The sequence below is a fragment of the Diadema antillarum genome, unplaced genomic scaffold, assembly GCF_040938485.1.
Source record: "Diadema antillarum isolate AM-2024a unplaced genomic scaffold, OU_Dant_1.0 scf00000025, whole genome shotgun sequence".
NCBI classification, from domain to species: Eukaryota; Metazoa; Echinodermata; class Echinoidea; order Diadematoida; family Diadematidae; genus Diadema; species Diadema antillarum.
In genome coordinates, this window is record NW_027270914.1 from 3,459,648 (window position 1) to 3,473,939 (window position 14,292).

Here is a 14,292-nt window from a genome sequence, read left to right on the forward strand (position 1 = left end):
AACAAGTCAAAGAAAAACATCATAAACAAACAATGGAATATATAAGTAGGTCCCATGAGAGCATGCGGCATCGTTGTGAAACAGTTTTCTTTTTTTTTGGGGGGGGGGTGGGAGGGAGCTATTATTAACGTTCAACTTTGAATGCTGAGAATGGACAAAGAAGATACGGTAGTGCCTTTATATTGTTGATGGGTGCCGCTGAGAAGCAAATTACACACAGAATATTCCATCTGAGGTCTTCAGAATGGGTCTAGTACAATTACCCTGGACCCTTCTCCTTCCCCTCTTAAACCCTAATCCTAATCCTGAACCTAATCCTTACCCCAACCCAAACTCTATCCCCTAAACCTAATCTTTACTCTAACCTTTTCACAAACCAGTATTTAGCTGGGGGGTAATTGCCTGGGGGGGGGGGGGGGTAATTCCCCTGATGCATTCAGAATCCTACTGAGGAAGGTTTTAAGACTTAGACTGTATATTCAACCTCCCTGCCATAGCATCTGATATCATGAGGATAGAACACACGGTGTGTTCACCATAACAGGTTTCAATTTATCTGTTACATAATATGGATTAATACAAGTGTTCTGAGAACATATGTTACCCTGCATCACAAAACAAACAAAAAGTCACCAGACATGAATTTTCAGTTAAGAGTAGATTCTGAAAGAGCAGACTCTAAGCTTTAAAATGATGTATAACTCAATTCAAATGGACTCTCCTAACCTATCTAAATATTGGAAAGAAAGGACACACTCTGGAAAGTGTGAACTGAGAAAAGAGGCTCTGAAGTACAGTCTCTATTCAAGCGCTTAATCTTTACCAAGCTGTGCCAGCTGTGGTATGAATTGAACAAACAACAGGATGTTGGCCACTGGGGCAACAACAATGAAGGGATTATTAGATTAACTTGAAATTGAGCATGCTTCATTAGCACATTCTGTCCATGATCAATACCAACTTTCAATGCATTAGCATCATTCTCTCCAAAGTTATTGGAGTTGAAAGTGAAGTGTATGGACAGGGTTTTTGACAAATGGGAGGGTGCTATGAGAAACAACTAATCACACTATTCCACCAAGAAGTATTGGAGAAAAACTGCTGAAATCTAAAGTTCCTGTTTGTTTTATGATCCCAAATTTAATATGATATAGAAAAAGACTTGCTCTTTCAGAAAATATGAAAAACTCAAGATTGGTTAGATTGACCCTTTTCACCTAGCCCAGTCCTCACACAAAATCACTGTGTGCGACTTTTTGTTCGTTTTGTGGTGCACGGTCACATATATACTTCCTTACTTTTCACATACAAACACCCAAAAACTTTGCTTCGTCTTTAGTGTTCTGAAGACTTATAAATCAGAACTACATATTTTGTAATGCTACAAAAATTATTTTGTACCTTCATATGCTCCCTGTGTCTCCCAAGGGAAAATGAAACAAAATGTTTTACCCAGGGCAGTAGATACAACGAGCATTCCACTGACTAACGCACCTTGATCTGACACCTGACTTGCCATTGAGTAACCAAAATAATATCAGGGGGTGTTTCATCAACGCTTGTCGGCGCTGACCGATTTCAGCAAAATCCTTGGTTTTGATTGGCTGAGATGCTCTGGTCACTGACTGTTACTATGGTGATTCAAGTTGTCAGCACCGACAAACGTTGATGAAACACCCCCCAGGACTGAGTTCTCTGTTTTTCCAATGCTCCTGCAGCAAGCTACCAAATAAATTTCATAATTCTTCAGCTGACGCACAAAAAACAAGAGGTAGATGTTTTCAAGTTGAATGCTAAAACATAAAACTCGCTAAAATTCACTAGTTACTTTTTATATTTTTGTGGCCAACACAGATTTTTTTTTTTCTTTTTGTTGTAGTAGTTAAACACAATGAACCATAAGATGTGTCTAGCATAAATGGCCAAAAAGCCTGTATTGTGACACAAGGGTGCAGTAAGTACAGTTTATGATACCACTGCTGTAAAGCAAAGTTTGAAAAAGCATAATGCAGTTCTGGTAAATACAGTTCTGGTAAGTGACACAGGGACGCATTTAAGTACAGGCAATATACCATCACTGCTGCAAAGTGAAGAAGAGCGTAATATAGTTCTTGCAAATCAGTTCCATGAAAAGATGGATTAATCTGGTGTCAGTTCGACTGACTGCACCAAATTCCACAAGACAATAATTGGGATATATTTGCAGTAAGACCAATATTTATTGCATTTTGCTCTCTAGCCTAACAGTGTCAAATCAAACTGACTGACTATTGTGACTACAATGTATGACATGTTGCCTATGAGAATTTGTATTTCAATAGCAAAGAGTCATCCGCTACAAAAACCTGAAAGTATGCCAAGTTTTTCTTATTGGGATGAATGTGACAAAATTAATCACAACAAAAATTCCCCCTTAAAGCAGCTATATGAGCTTCAAATGAAAAGTACACACATCAATAATGAAAGGTTGAGTTGACACTACTGCCTTTGTTAAAAGGTTAGAATACTGATGATAAAAATAAGAAACAGCCATTCTGAAAAATTTTCATGTACCCACATTAAGAAGTTAATAAAGGTCTTGTTGTGACATACAACTATGTCAAAGAAGCATGGAATCTTTCACAAATGGCTGATGTGGAATTTACATGTCCCTATTTCATAAAACAAATAATGCATGTTACCCGGTTGGACACTAGGAAAAGTTATCCACCTTTCGTAACTTTTGAACTGTCCTACACAGAATCAGCTTACCCTTGTGCATTTCTGATTGTGCCAAAGGTTAGAATCACGTGGATCTTTCTTTTTGTGCAATGCATATCAATTTATTTGTATACTACTGTATACGGCATACATTTTGTGAGGTTTTTGCTACCGCGACTTTCACACGTTGGGTTCTGTTCGTATATTCAACAATGCACAAGAACTATCAACTCTGATCTCGATCATGATACAATGTACTGTATATGCACACATTTTTTTTTCCCTTCATTACTGCACTCGCTGATAGCAAATTTCACCACTTGCGAAATTGTCTGGAAGTTCCGATTCGAGAATAAGTAGACTCACTAAATATATGGCGTATACGGTATTGTCCTATGCAATCATAGTCTGTGTAAAACAGAAAAAAAGTTTGGCTGAATGAAGGAAGTATTTCCTTGTGTTCTTTGAAATGAAAAACACAACACATAATTATAAAAAGAAACAGTATACCCATTGCAGCTCCTATTCAGTGTTAAAATCTGCTCTAATCATTTTCACCACATCCTACAAGTATGACCCTGACAGTCTCCACTGTGAACCTTGGTAAACATGGAATGTTTTTTTTTAAGTTTGCTCCTCTTCTCTAAGAGTTTAAATACCATAGCAACACTTACAGCTCTAGCCCCCTTAAAACTAACACAAAACAACTTTAAATGGTAGACATAAACCTTTTCCTTTAATGAGCTCATATTTGAATGGAATGGGACACAATTACAAAATTTAGCATACATGTCAAGCAGTTTATACATATAGGGAGCACGCATTGCCATCGTCTAGGACACGGTTCATTTTAACACACTTTTTTCTTTTCACTGAAACTCAAACTATTTGCATATGAGGTAATAAACTTTAAATGGGGGAAGTAACTTTGGTATTTAATATATATCAGAATGATTTGGTTGATGAAAGTGCATAAATCAACAATTCTACACACCTGTACAATAATCATGACACTGTATATCCATAGGATACTGATTGCATAATACTAACAAAAATGTAACTACACTGTACCTTGTAAAGACATAGTCTAAATGGATATGTAAACTACGCACCATACGTTCAGTAAATAATACACATACTACTCATACACTGTACATTTTGGGCGGTATCAGCAAAGCGGTAACTACATGTACTATGATTTCATCAGACCACAGTTGGAGGTTTACAGGTACACATGTACATTCAATGATTTCACATCGAGTATGGCAGGTAAGTACCAAAAACTTATTTAACTCATTTATAAAAACACACACATACACAAACAAAAAAAAAAGGAAAAAAAAATCTTGAAGAAGAAGGAGAAATCAACCGTTTTTATTGATCAACACATCATGAAGAAAAACATACCAGCAGAGTAACTTCAATGAAACCAAATCGATGCCTGTATTACAGTGTATATTTCACTTGGTATAGAGGGTTGTCTCTGTGCAAACAAGCGAGATGTATTGGTTTGACAACTTAGTTCTGGAAAGGGTACACGCGGGGTAGAGTGAATATGCCCCTCTGGTCTACCGCCAACTACCGGTAGAGTCCTGCCTGGAATCTGGGTGTGGTCACTTCCATTCCCCTTCATGCACTTTGTAAAGGGGTAACAACATGAGTTTGTCTGAAATACCGGTACCCCCTTCCTCCGGTCATCTGTAAGCTACAGTACGTAGATCTAAGACTCTCGTCTGAAGGACGGTCTTTCTCACTCCCCTTTCCCTTCATGCAATTTGAACAAAGTTGTAGGGTGAAATGATCGAGGGAAAGGCTCACCTAATGATGGTGTGAGTTGACCAACCCCTTTGGTCTACCACCAGCTGTAAGGGTAGACTCCCAATCGAAAACTGGGCATGGTTATTCAGCATTCCCATCAAGAAGTAAGCTTGCATGGCTGGAAAACTAACAGAAAGCTTTTGGTAGAATACCACTTGAAAGATGGGTGTGGTCACCCTTTTCCCCTTCATACAATTTGCAATATGGGTAGATATACTTGGGGTATTAACACAATCAGGAGGGAACACACAATGTTATTTGAATCACCGTCCCCCTTTGGTCTTGCAGCAGGTGCCGGTAAAATACCACCCTTAAAAAACAGGGCGTGGCCGCTCCCCTCCCGTACAGCCTTGGCTACACCTTGGCCAAGTAGGCGCTGGGGACGTAGCCCTGCTGACCATCCTTTTCGACCAGCCACCACTCCGAGTTGCCCTCCGTGTCCTGGGCGGCGATGACCGTCACAACGGCACCCTCAGTCAACGTCAGCTCGTTGGGGCTACTGGCAGTGAAGGCCCACTCAGCGTAGTAATACTGAAACATAGGAAACAATGTATTGCATAATCTCGAATACTATGCTGTCTGACACGCGCATTATATTTGGGAAATGTGGAAATTTCTGCTTCGTTTTTTTTTTTTTGTGTGTGTGTGCATGTTTTGAGGCAATTACACTCAACCCTCTCATGTCATATCAACATTAAAGGGAACCTAAACCCAAAGAGCAACGTGGATTGAGTGAAAGCAGCGACATTAGCAGAACACATCAGTGAAAGTTTGAGGAAAATTGGACAATCGATGCAAAAGTTATGAATTTGTAAAGTTTTGGTGTTGAAACCGCTGGATGAGCAGACTACTAAAGGTTATGACGTATGAGTGGACAACAATATAAAGAAAATATAAAGGAAAATCAACAAAAATTCATTTTTCATGAAAATAACACATTCCATCACCTTGATCCTGACATATGTTAAGGGTAGCAATTATTCCCCCGCTTTCTAAAAGCGGTTAGTCAAGTGCTCTTTCATAATGCTAGAAAAGTGATTTTTTTGTGGACTTTTTAAAATATTTTCTTTATATTGTTGTCCACACATACGTCATAACCTCTAGCAGTCTCCTCATCCAGCAGTTCCAACATCAAAACTTTAGAAATTCATAACTTTTGCATCGATTGTTCGATATTCCTCAAACTTTCACTGATGTGTTATTCTGATGTTGCTGCTTTTACTCAATCCACATTGCTCTTTAAGTTTGGGTTCCCTTTAAATATGCTCTCGAATACAGGAATTTTTCCCACAGATGTCTATTTGGAGACAATTACACTCGACCCTCTCATGTCATATCTACATCAAATATGCTCTCTAATACCAGAATTTTTCAAGCGCAGATGTGTGGCTTTGATCTAATAAAGGCATCAATCTTTCCAGTTATTTGGGTAAAAGTTACTTGGATTGCATGATATCAAATGCATCCCAAATGTGTCTTTGCCCTCCTTTTACCTGCAGGATAACAGAAACTGAGTGAGAGGAGGTTTACATATGGTACATAAGGTAATCTCTAGATTACCAGGTGAGTGGTAATGACAGATTCGCATTGCTTGTACTTCACTGAGGCACTTTTGAGGCTCATTGGACGCAACGATGGACTATCAATTACAAGTACCCTGACTGCAGTTGTTGTGCCGCGAGGCAAAGCACTTTATCCTGTGTCTAAGGAGGTGTACAAGTGAACACAGAAAGTGTGACCTGCGCCTGCTAAAAAAGTGCCTGCTAAAAAATGTTTAACTCTGTATTTCTGGAAGTGCATAAGCGAACACCGAAAGTGTGACCTCGCTTGACCTCCACATGTTGCGCATGGGTGTGCAAGATTATTTCACGCGGTATACAGCCACCGTACAGACCCGACTGCTAGTGACCAATGCGCTATATTCTTAAACATAAGGGAGAATTGCAACTTCAAATTTAAATTCAAATTTAAATTCAAAATATACCTGTGGCGAGCTGAGGTCGCTGTAGAGGCCTCTATTGGCCTCGTCATCACTGGAGTATGCCGGGGGGTTGGGTGAGAGAGCATCCTGGCTGTACGACACTAGGATGGTGCTCGGTAGAAACCCCTGGGATGCTGTGAGTGGAGGGGGGGGGGGGTGTGAGATGTTTGTAGGAATAATGCATATCAAATTAGTAAAACATTAATCTTGGTATACCAATTTAACACAAACATGGTCAAGGTGTACATACATTGTATGTCCTAACATGATGCCCTTGAGAGAAACATAATTATTCAGTTTTGGAACAACATGTATGCATAGCTTTAAGAGCTACTGCATTTCCTCGCCTTTAAACCCAAATGTATACTGAAACACCCTTCTTCGGTGTCTCTGGTATTGTGTATTCAAAAGTCCAGAATATGTTAGTGTCTCATCTGTACACACAAATTCTTGTGCATCCTTCGTGACTGAACAAAAATTCCAAGAACATTCCAAAAACTTTCTACCCATCTCTCGTTATGCTTTTAATTCTAAAGTGGTCACATCTGGCTTCATCTTGAGGTAATATGTTGACATAGGCAGCTAGCTGGACCACAGATTTGATTTACAGTATGTACATGTAGGTCAATAAGTCTATATTTTTAATCATCTATTCATTGACTCATGCATCTTTTCACTTCGATAATTCAGACTAGTATCTAATAAAATCTAACATGCAATGCACAGGTAATATTGTCAATTGAGAATCAATAGAAAAGAAACAAAAAAACAAACATTACCGATCATTGTACGAGAGCAAACCTGAAATAACATAACACAGTCGGACAGTGTGTTCATTTCTTCATTAATCATTTACGCATCACATTCATGTCTCCTAATCTCCTTCGAAGTACAATATTGATGCTAACAACCTCATAGTGTGCAATTTTTGTCTACAAAAGTTCATTGATGTTGGCAGATTGGATTGTATCATGGCTGACTAATTTACTTGCTTGTTTTTGAATATATCTTTTGCTGGAATACCTGCTCTGAAAATAGTTTGATTGAGAGACATCCAGAAAATCTGGCACTGCCAGGTTAGGATACTGAGGTCCAATACTAGAACTCTGTGGGCACATTCTGGGGTCAAAACAGCAATACTTTGAAGGATACACGGAACAGGAACATTTTCAATTTGCCCGGGGCATGGCTCACCTCCACTGTCGACGTACCACCGGTCCGAGCTGCCTGTCGGGTCCTGCTCCTTGATGATGCCCACTAGGTTGCCCTTGTAGACGCTGATGTCCATGGGCTGCTGGGCGATGAAGTTTGACCGGACCTGGTACACCCGTCCCGTCTGGTATCGGGTCAGGACTCCCTGCCTCTGGGCGTCGCTTTGGGCCTTGGATGATGGCTAGTGAACCCCGGTGGTTGGTAGGTGGGAGGGGTGTGGTGGGGTGGAGAGAGAGAGAGAGACAAACCACTAGATCTTCAATATCAGAGCATTCCACAACTAGAGAAGCACTCTGAGAGCGCAGACCTCTGCCAAGCATGCAGCATATTTCCATCACTGATCTTGTTCTTCCATAGAGATACCAGTGATTTCCACCCATACGTACAAATATAGCATGCTGAAAGTGTTTATAGTGTGCTGAAAGTCACCCGATTTCCCAATATAGAAGCCTTTGTTACATCAAAAACTCTCAGCTGCACAGCGCACCTTGTAGCAGAAACTAGAGCACGCACTTTAGTGCTCGCATGCAAACCTCAAATATGTGCAGCCTGAACTCTCAAGTTCATTGACCCTACCTGCCAAAATAACACAAATCCTTTAATAATAAATTCCCCCCAAATTCTTGGATCACCACCAAAAGTTAATCGTTTATGAATTGTGTCATTCTCAATCTTTCCTGCAAGTTTCATCCCAATCTGTTAACTACTTTTTGAGTTATTTTGCATAAGGAAAAACACACACACAAACCAACGTTAACGAAAACATAACCCCCTCCCTTGGCGGAGGTAATAATACAATTGGACACAAAGAGACATACACACATTGACACACATAAACACACGTACAGAGTACATACAATGTGTGTCATTTATAAATCACTGCTAAAAATCTCACCTAACTCAATGAAACACTGAACAGATTGATAAAAATGCCATATAAAACAAGAAATACTGATCAGGAGAAAGACAAAGACATTACCAGAAAAGTTCCTTCTATTCGCTTGAATGAGCTTTCCAGCAAAGCCCCAGCATTTTGAATCACCCTTTAATATATCATAGATGAATTATGTCCAGCAAGCAGAACAATGGGTTTGCAACACCCTGGTCAATACTTCTATGAAATGTTGTCTACCGATGTCTATATCAATGACGGTGTAATTGACCACATCAAGTCATGCTCACCGGTTTGCTGGCAGGGACTGTCGGCTGAGCGAGGCTCTTACGGGACTTCCTCTCCGACTTCTCCACCTTGCGGTCAAAGTTTCTCGGTACAAAGGTGTAGACCATCATGGCCTCTGACGCCTGCTGATGGCACACCTCAAAATCAGCCATGATGGACAGCATGTTGTTGGACTTCACAATCGACAACTAGATTTTGATGAGAAATGACCATGATTATTTTGATATAACGAGGACTCGACAATAAGTGGACATTTGTTTATCATACACTCTTGCTATGATATTTGAGGAACATGTCCAAATCAGTAATGGCTCCAACAACACTTCATAGTGGAGGCATAAAAAAACAACACAAATAAACAGCAATTGAAAATAGACTGGGACTACCATCAACATTGTGGTGCTCCTAAGTGCAAGATTTACAGTCAAATGGTCAAAAACTGAGAGAGGTAGTGCTTAATCCAGAATATTTTAAATGCTTTTCTAATATTCCAAGAATGTACTAGGTACAATGTACTACGGCAACACAACATTCAATATTGAAGAAAAACATGTCTTGCACACTTACGGTACATACACATACTATCTTGTGGAGTAGTTCAATACAAAGAAGTTTGCAGCAGACTGACCACTTGACCTAAGAGTGACCACTCAGCTCAAAACCCACAAAAAAATGGCAGATTAGTATTCTCTGTAATGGACCAAAATAGGTCATCTGGGATGACAGACTCAATTTTTTAAAGTTTGTCTCACCTGGGAAAGTGATCTTTTCTCTATCTACAAAGTTTGGCAGCTTACAACAAAACCAAAATTAAGATACCAGCAGTTTTTCTGGATCATATTTTTTTACAGACAGGCACTACTTTCACTGGCAAACAGGATACTGTGTACGACGAATATTTCGCGAGGTTTCTATTTTCGCAAATTTCGCGAGTCAGGTGCTGTTCGCGAAATTAAAGTCAAGCCAGAATGTTGACTCTGATCCCGATGTGAAAGTGCCGTATGGGTGTACACTTCTCCGTTCAGTACAGAACTCCACGATCGCGAATTTAACCACTCCCAAAATCATCGGGAATTCTCGATTTGCGAAAATTTAGACTCGCGAAATATATGGCTTATACAGTAAATTTCTGCACAGCACACCCAAGTGACCATAATCTTTAAATCCTCTTTTCTCCCCTTTCCATGAAACTGTCCCTCCTTTCTCTCCCTTGTTTCAAATAACTTTTTAAAATGGATTTATGGTCCAATTTTAACAAGTTATGTCATTTTAAAACGTAGGGCTTGACTCTTTCAAACTATGTAAAAAAGGTGGAATTTATTTTGGCCTACTTTTTTGTGGGTTTTTGAGCTAACTGATCACATACATGTATACCTCGCTAATACACACTACTTGTATGTGGGCGTATGATAATAATGAGAAGAAAAAGGAAATACAAAACAGACCTCAATGAGTGGGTAGAGTTTCTTCAGGGTGGAGTTGATGTGGTCGCGCTCCGCCTCAATGAAGGAGATGACGCAGCTCTTAAAGAGTGCCATAGCCATCTCGCAGAGCCTCGGCAGCTCGTCCTTCAGCTGGATGTTGAGGGCCTCGTAGTTCTTCCTCGCCACTTCCTTCTCATCTTTCACCTGGCAGCCAATGAGAGAGAGAGATAAGATGGCCATTCCAGTTATTGTTAAACTCTTTGCTACAAGATGGCTGATCCAGATATCATGAAAACTCTTTGCTATGAGACAGCCAATCTAGTTATCATCAACTCTTTGCTACAAGACGGCCAATCCAGTTATTATAAACTCTTTGCTACAAGACGGCCAATCCAATTATCATTAACTCTTTGCTACAAGACGGCAAATCCAGTTATTATTATACTCTTTGCTACAAGATGGCCAATCCAGATATCAAAACTCTTTGCCACGAGACAGTCAATCCAGATATTGTATTTCTTTGGGACAAGATGGCCAATCCAGATTAGCTCTTTGCTACGAGACAACCGATCCAGATATCATAATTAAACTCTTTGATAAGAGAGGGCCAATCTAGATAAAATACAATGTATAACTCTTTGGGTGCCATTTTCCTCTGTCTAGGCAACCACAATAAGGGTGATATATGCACTTGGTGTACATTTTACATTAAATGCATTCTACACATAAATCATTGTGCATCAATACTGACCTAGCAATGTAGATAATAACCCCTCCCCCCCCCCCCCCCACAAAAAAAGTATATATCATGTCATTATCATGGCACATATTTTATACAGCACTTCAACTTTGTACACCAGCATCCTGTGTCCACACTGCTGAGCTTTTAATTGTAATGAGATCGGATGGTAGGACTGCTTAGTTATACAACATTTAAGGCTCTACTTTCCAAGGTGAGCACAGTCCATGTTAATTAACAACTTTTACCTTACCTGCTGCTCTGGTGCTGTACTCAAGTTAAAAAAAAAAAGAAACTAGATATATCGCTACGGTGACTGATATGCCTCCGCCATAATGCATGGTTCTCCTAATAGGTGTATAGTACAATGTCTTGACAATGTGTGATGACAGTTTCACACAACTGGCAAAATATTAAAATGACAGGTTTGACACAAATGTGCTGAATGTCCACTTTCCTAGAACTAGGTTCAATTGGATGAATGATTAAAATGTCAGAGTGCAGGTATTTGGGGAACTGATGATTTTTACTTGACTTTTGACCCTTTTATAAGTTTATGCATTGAGTAATTTTCAAGGTATTGAGAAAAAGTATAATTTCAGTATCAAATGGGAAAATAGCATTATCTAAACCTTTCGTTTGACCTTTGACCTCACAGTTCCACAGAGAATCACTATTAGGTAGAACATGCATAAATATGTAAGTTTCATGATGATACCTTGAGTTACTTTCGAGATATGGAGGAAAAAGTGCAATTTAGCACTTTCACTTGACCTTTGACCTTTTGGCAAGAAACTTCCCCAAAAATATATATTGGGTAATACATGCCATACATCAAGTTTTAAAAAAAAAAAAACCTTCAGGCATATTGCATTTTAAGGAAAGTAGTGATATTTTGAGGAGTTGACCTTGACCTTTGACCCCCTGACCTTTGAACCATGACCCCCAACTTCCCTAGATAATCACTGCCCATTGGAACAAGCATATATACTAAGTTCCATGAAGATACCTTGAACCATTTGCGAGATATGGAGAAAAACATGAAATTTCAATTTTTTTTTCACAGAATAACCTGTGACCTTTGACCTTTGACCCTGTGACCCTAAAATCCACACAAAGTATTAGCCCCCAAGGATATACCCTCATACCAAGTTTGATGTAAAACCACCACACGATTCTTGAGATATCGACAAAAACAAAACAGGACGGACGGACGTACGGACGGACGTACGGACAGACGGACGACCCGAAAACATAATGCCTCCGGCCACTTCGTTGCGGAGGCATAAAAAAATATGGACTAACAAAAGTAGTGCTGAAGTCCTCTTGTTAAATGTATATGTTCTCTTTCTGTGTGGTATACACCTGTATGTCTATTTTCATTTTACATCCCAGGTACACACCACATTCTCTTTTCTTTTTTTTTTCCTTTTTTTTTTACACCACCCTAAAGGTGCTTGGAGATTGGTGATACAATCACTGTAAATCTAACATGCAAAGAGGTGATGTTCTCAATATTTTTTAATACCCTTAACCCATTCCTATCAAAGCACTATTACTGCTCTAATTGATCAACATTTTGTCTAGTTCAGTCTAGAAAAAAAAAATTGAAAATTAGTGTGAGCTTCTACTACAAGGTATGATTAGCTGTTTTTGATGTTTATAGGAATAGATGTGATTTTTGATAACAGTGATACTAATAATAACAATAATAGTGGTAATAATAACAATAATGATGATGATAATAATAATAATGAACAGAAAAATTACAAATAGAATGAAAACAATAAATTGATGAAATAAGACATGTACAATGTATGACATCATAGTTATCACTTACAAGCATTAATAAATGTTCATCATTTGTTACAACAGAAATGTTATCAGTAATTCCTTTCACACTTGGGACTATCAATACAATTGATGCATTTGTCTTGTAAGAATTATGCAAAAATAATGAGCAAAACAAGAAAAATAACAATGTCTGCAAGGATTAGTTAAAGCATAACTTTATATCAAGATCAAAATATTTTTCTAGAACACTGAAACAAAAATTATGCAAATTCACAACCTTAATGAAATCATTTTGATACAAGCAAAAAAGTATGGATGGTACATACATATACTGACAATTCTTTCTCTTTTTTTCTTTGTTTTTGAGATTTCACAGCGTAAGCACAAGATGCACACAAAATTACATTTTGAATCACACGGAATGAAAATAATGGCACAAAATTTGTGAGATGGCCTCATCACAATTGCTTGTGTATGTCATTCAAATATATTGGCATAGGTAGGGGTATTTAATGTCACACAATGAAGGTAAAATGAACTTAAAAATGGACAAATTTGGTAGGGTCAGTAACAAAAAAGATAGCATAAGAACAGACCTACAAAGTATGTATCAAAGACATAAAGCTCATTAAAAAAAAATGTACACACATGACTTTCAATGATCACTGGCTGTCATTGCCTCAAATAAATGATTAAAAAATAAAGAAAACAGAAAAAAAACTGAGTAAGAATACAGAAAAAATGATGTATGAGTGCATAGATTTAATATGCAAGAACAGTCATGCAGTAAAATAAATGTGGGACCAAATGAGAGGTGTGTTGTTTACAGCACATGCAGTGAAATATAAAACTGTCATTCATCACACAAAAACAAAACCTGCAAAACTCTCTGAAAGGTGAAGCCAAGTTGTACTGTGTGTGCCCAATAGAACCCAAATATAAAATTTCTTGTGCAAAGAAATGGACCTGGAAATGTTATCACTCCTTTACTCTGCAGCCATATGTTGAAAAAGAATGCAATTTACCATATTAAAAAAAAAAAAAAGGCAGTGAATTTGATGCATGAATGTGGACCATGAATGCAGTTTTACATCTGATAATCAAAAAAAAAAAAAAAAAAGCAGAGAAAAAAGGCTTGATTTTTCAAGGTCTCCTATAGCCCTATTGGTGATTTATTGTTAGGGTGTTGTAACAAAGAAAATATTAATAAATATAAATCATTAAAAATATAAATATGTCATACGAAAGACATTTACAATTGGAGTAAGTTGTTGACTGCCATGGTTTACACACATTGATTTGTGCCTGCACAATTAAGATGTAGAGAGCTCTAAATGCCCATGATAACAGTACAAGTACAAGTAGTTGTTGTACATGTAGCTTGGTAGCTTGGTCCTTGAAAAAACAAATGTGCAGTGATGTGATTACAGTACATACAAATACT

At 38.4% G+C, this 14,292-nt stretch overlaps 1 protein-coding gene across 1 annotated transcript in view; it reads right to left on the reverse strand.

Moving 5' to 3' along the window:
* Nucleotides 1–4,056: 4,056 nt before the first annotated feature.
* Nucleotides 4,057–14,292, reverse strand: part of LOC139733754 (uncharacterized) — a 106,277-nt gene continuing 96,041 nt past the window's right edge. Inside the window, exons 21-25 of the mRNA XM_071644561.1 lie at nt 10,337–10,519; nt 8,894–9,079; nt 7,694–7,892; nt 6,503–6,633; nt 4,057–5,049 (exon numbers count right to left, since the gene is read on the reverse strand). Of these exons, the coding sequence (XP_071500662.1) occupies nt 4,873–5,049; nt 6,503–6,633; nt 7,694–7,892; nt 8,894–9,079; nt 10,337–10,519 (876 nt within the window). The 3' untranslated portion in view covers nt 4,057–4,872. The remainder of the gene's footprint in view (nt 5,050–6,502; nt 6,634–7,693; nt 7,893–8,893; nt 9,080–10,336; nt 10,520–14,292) is intronic.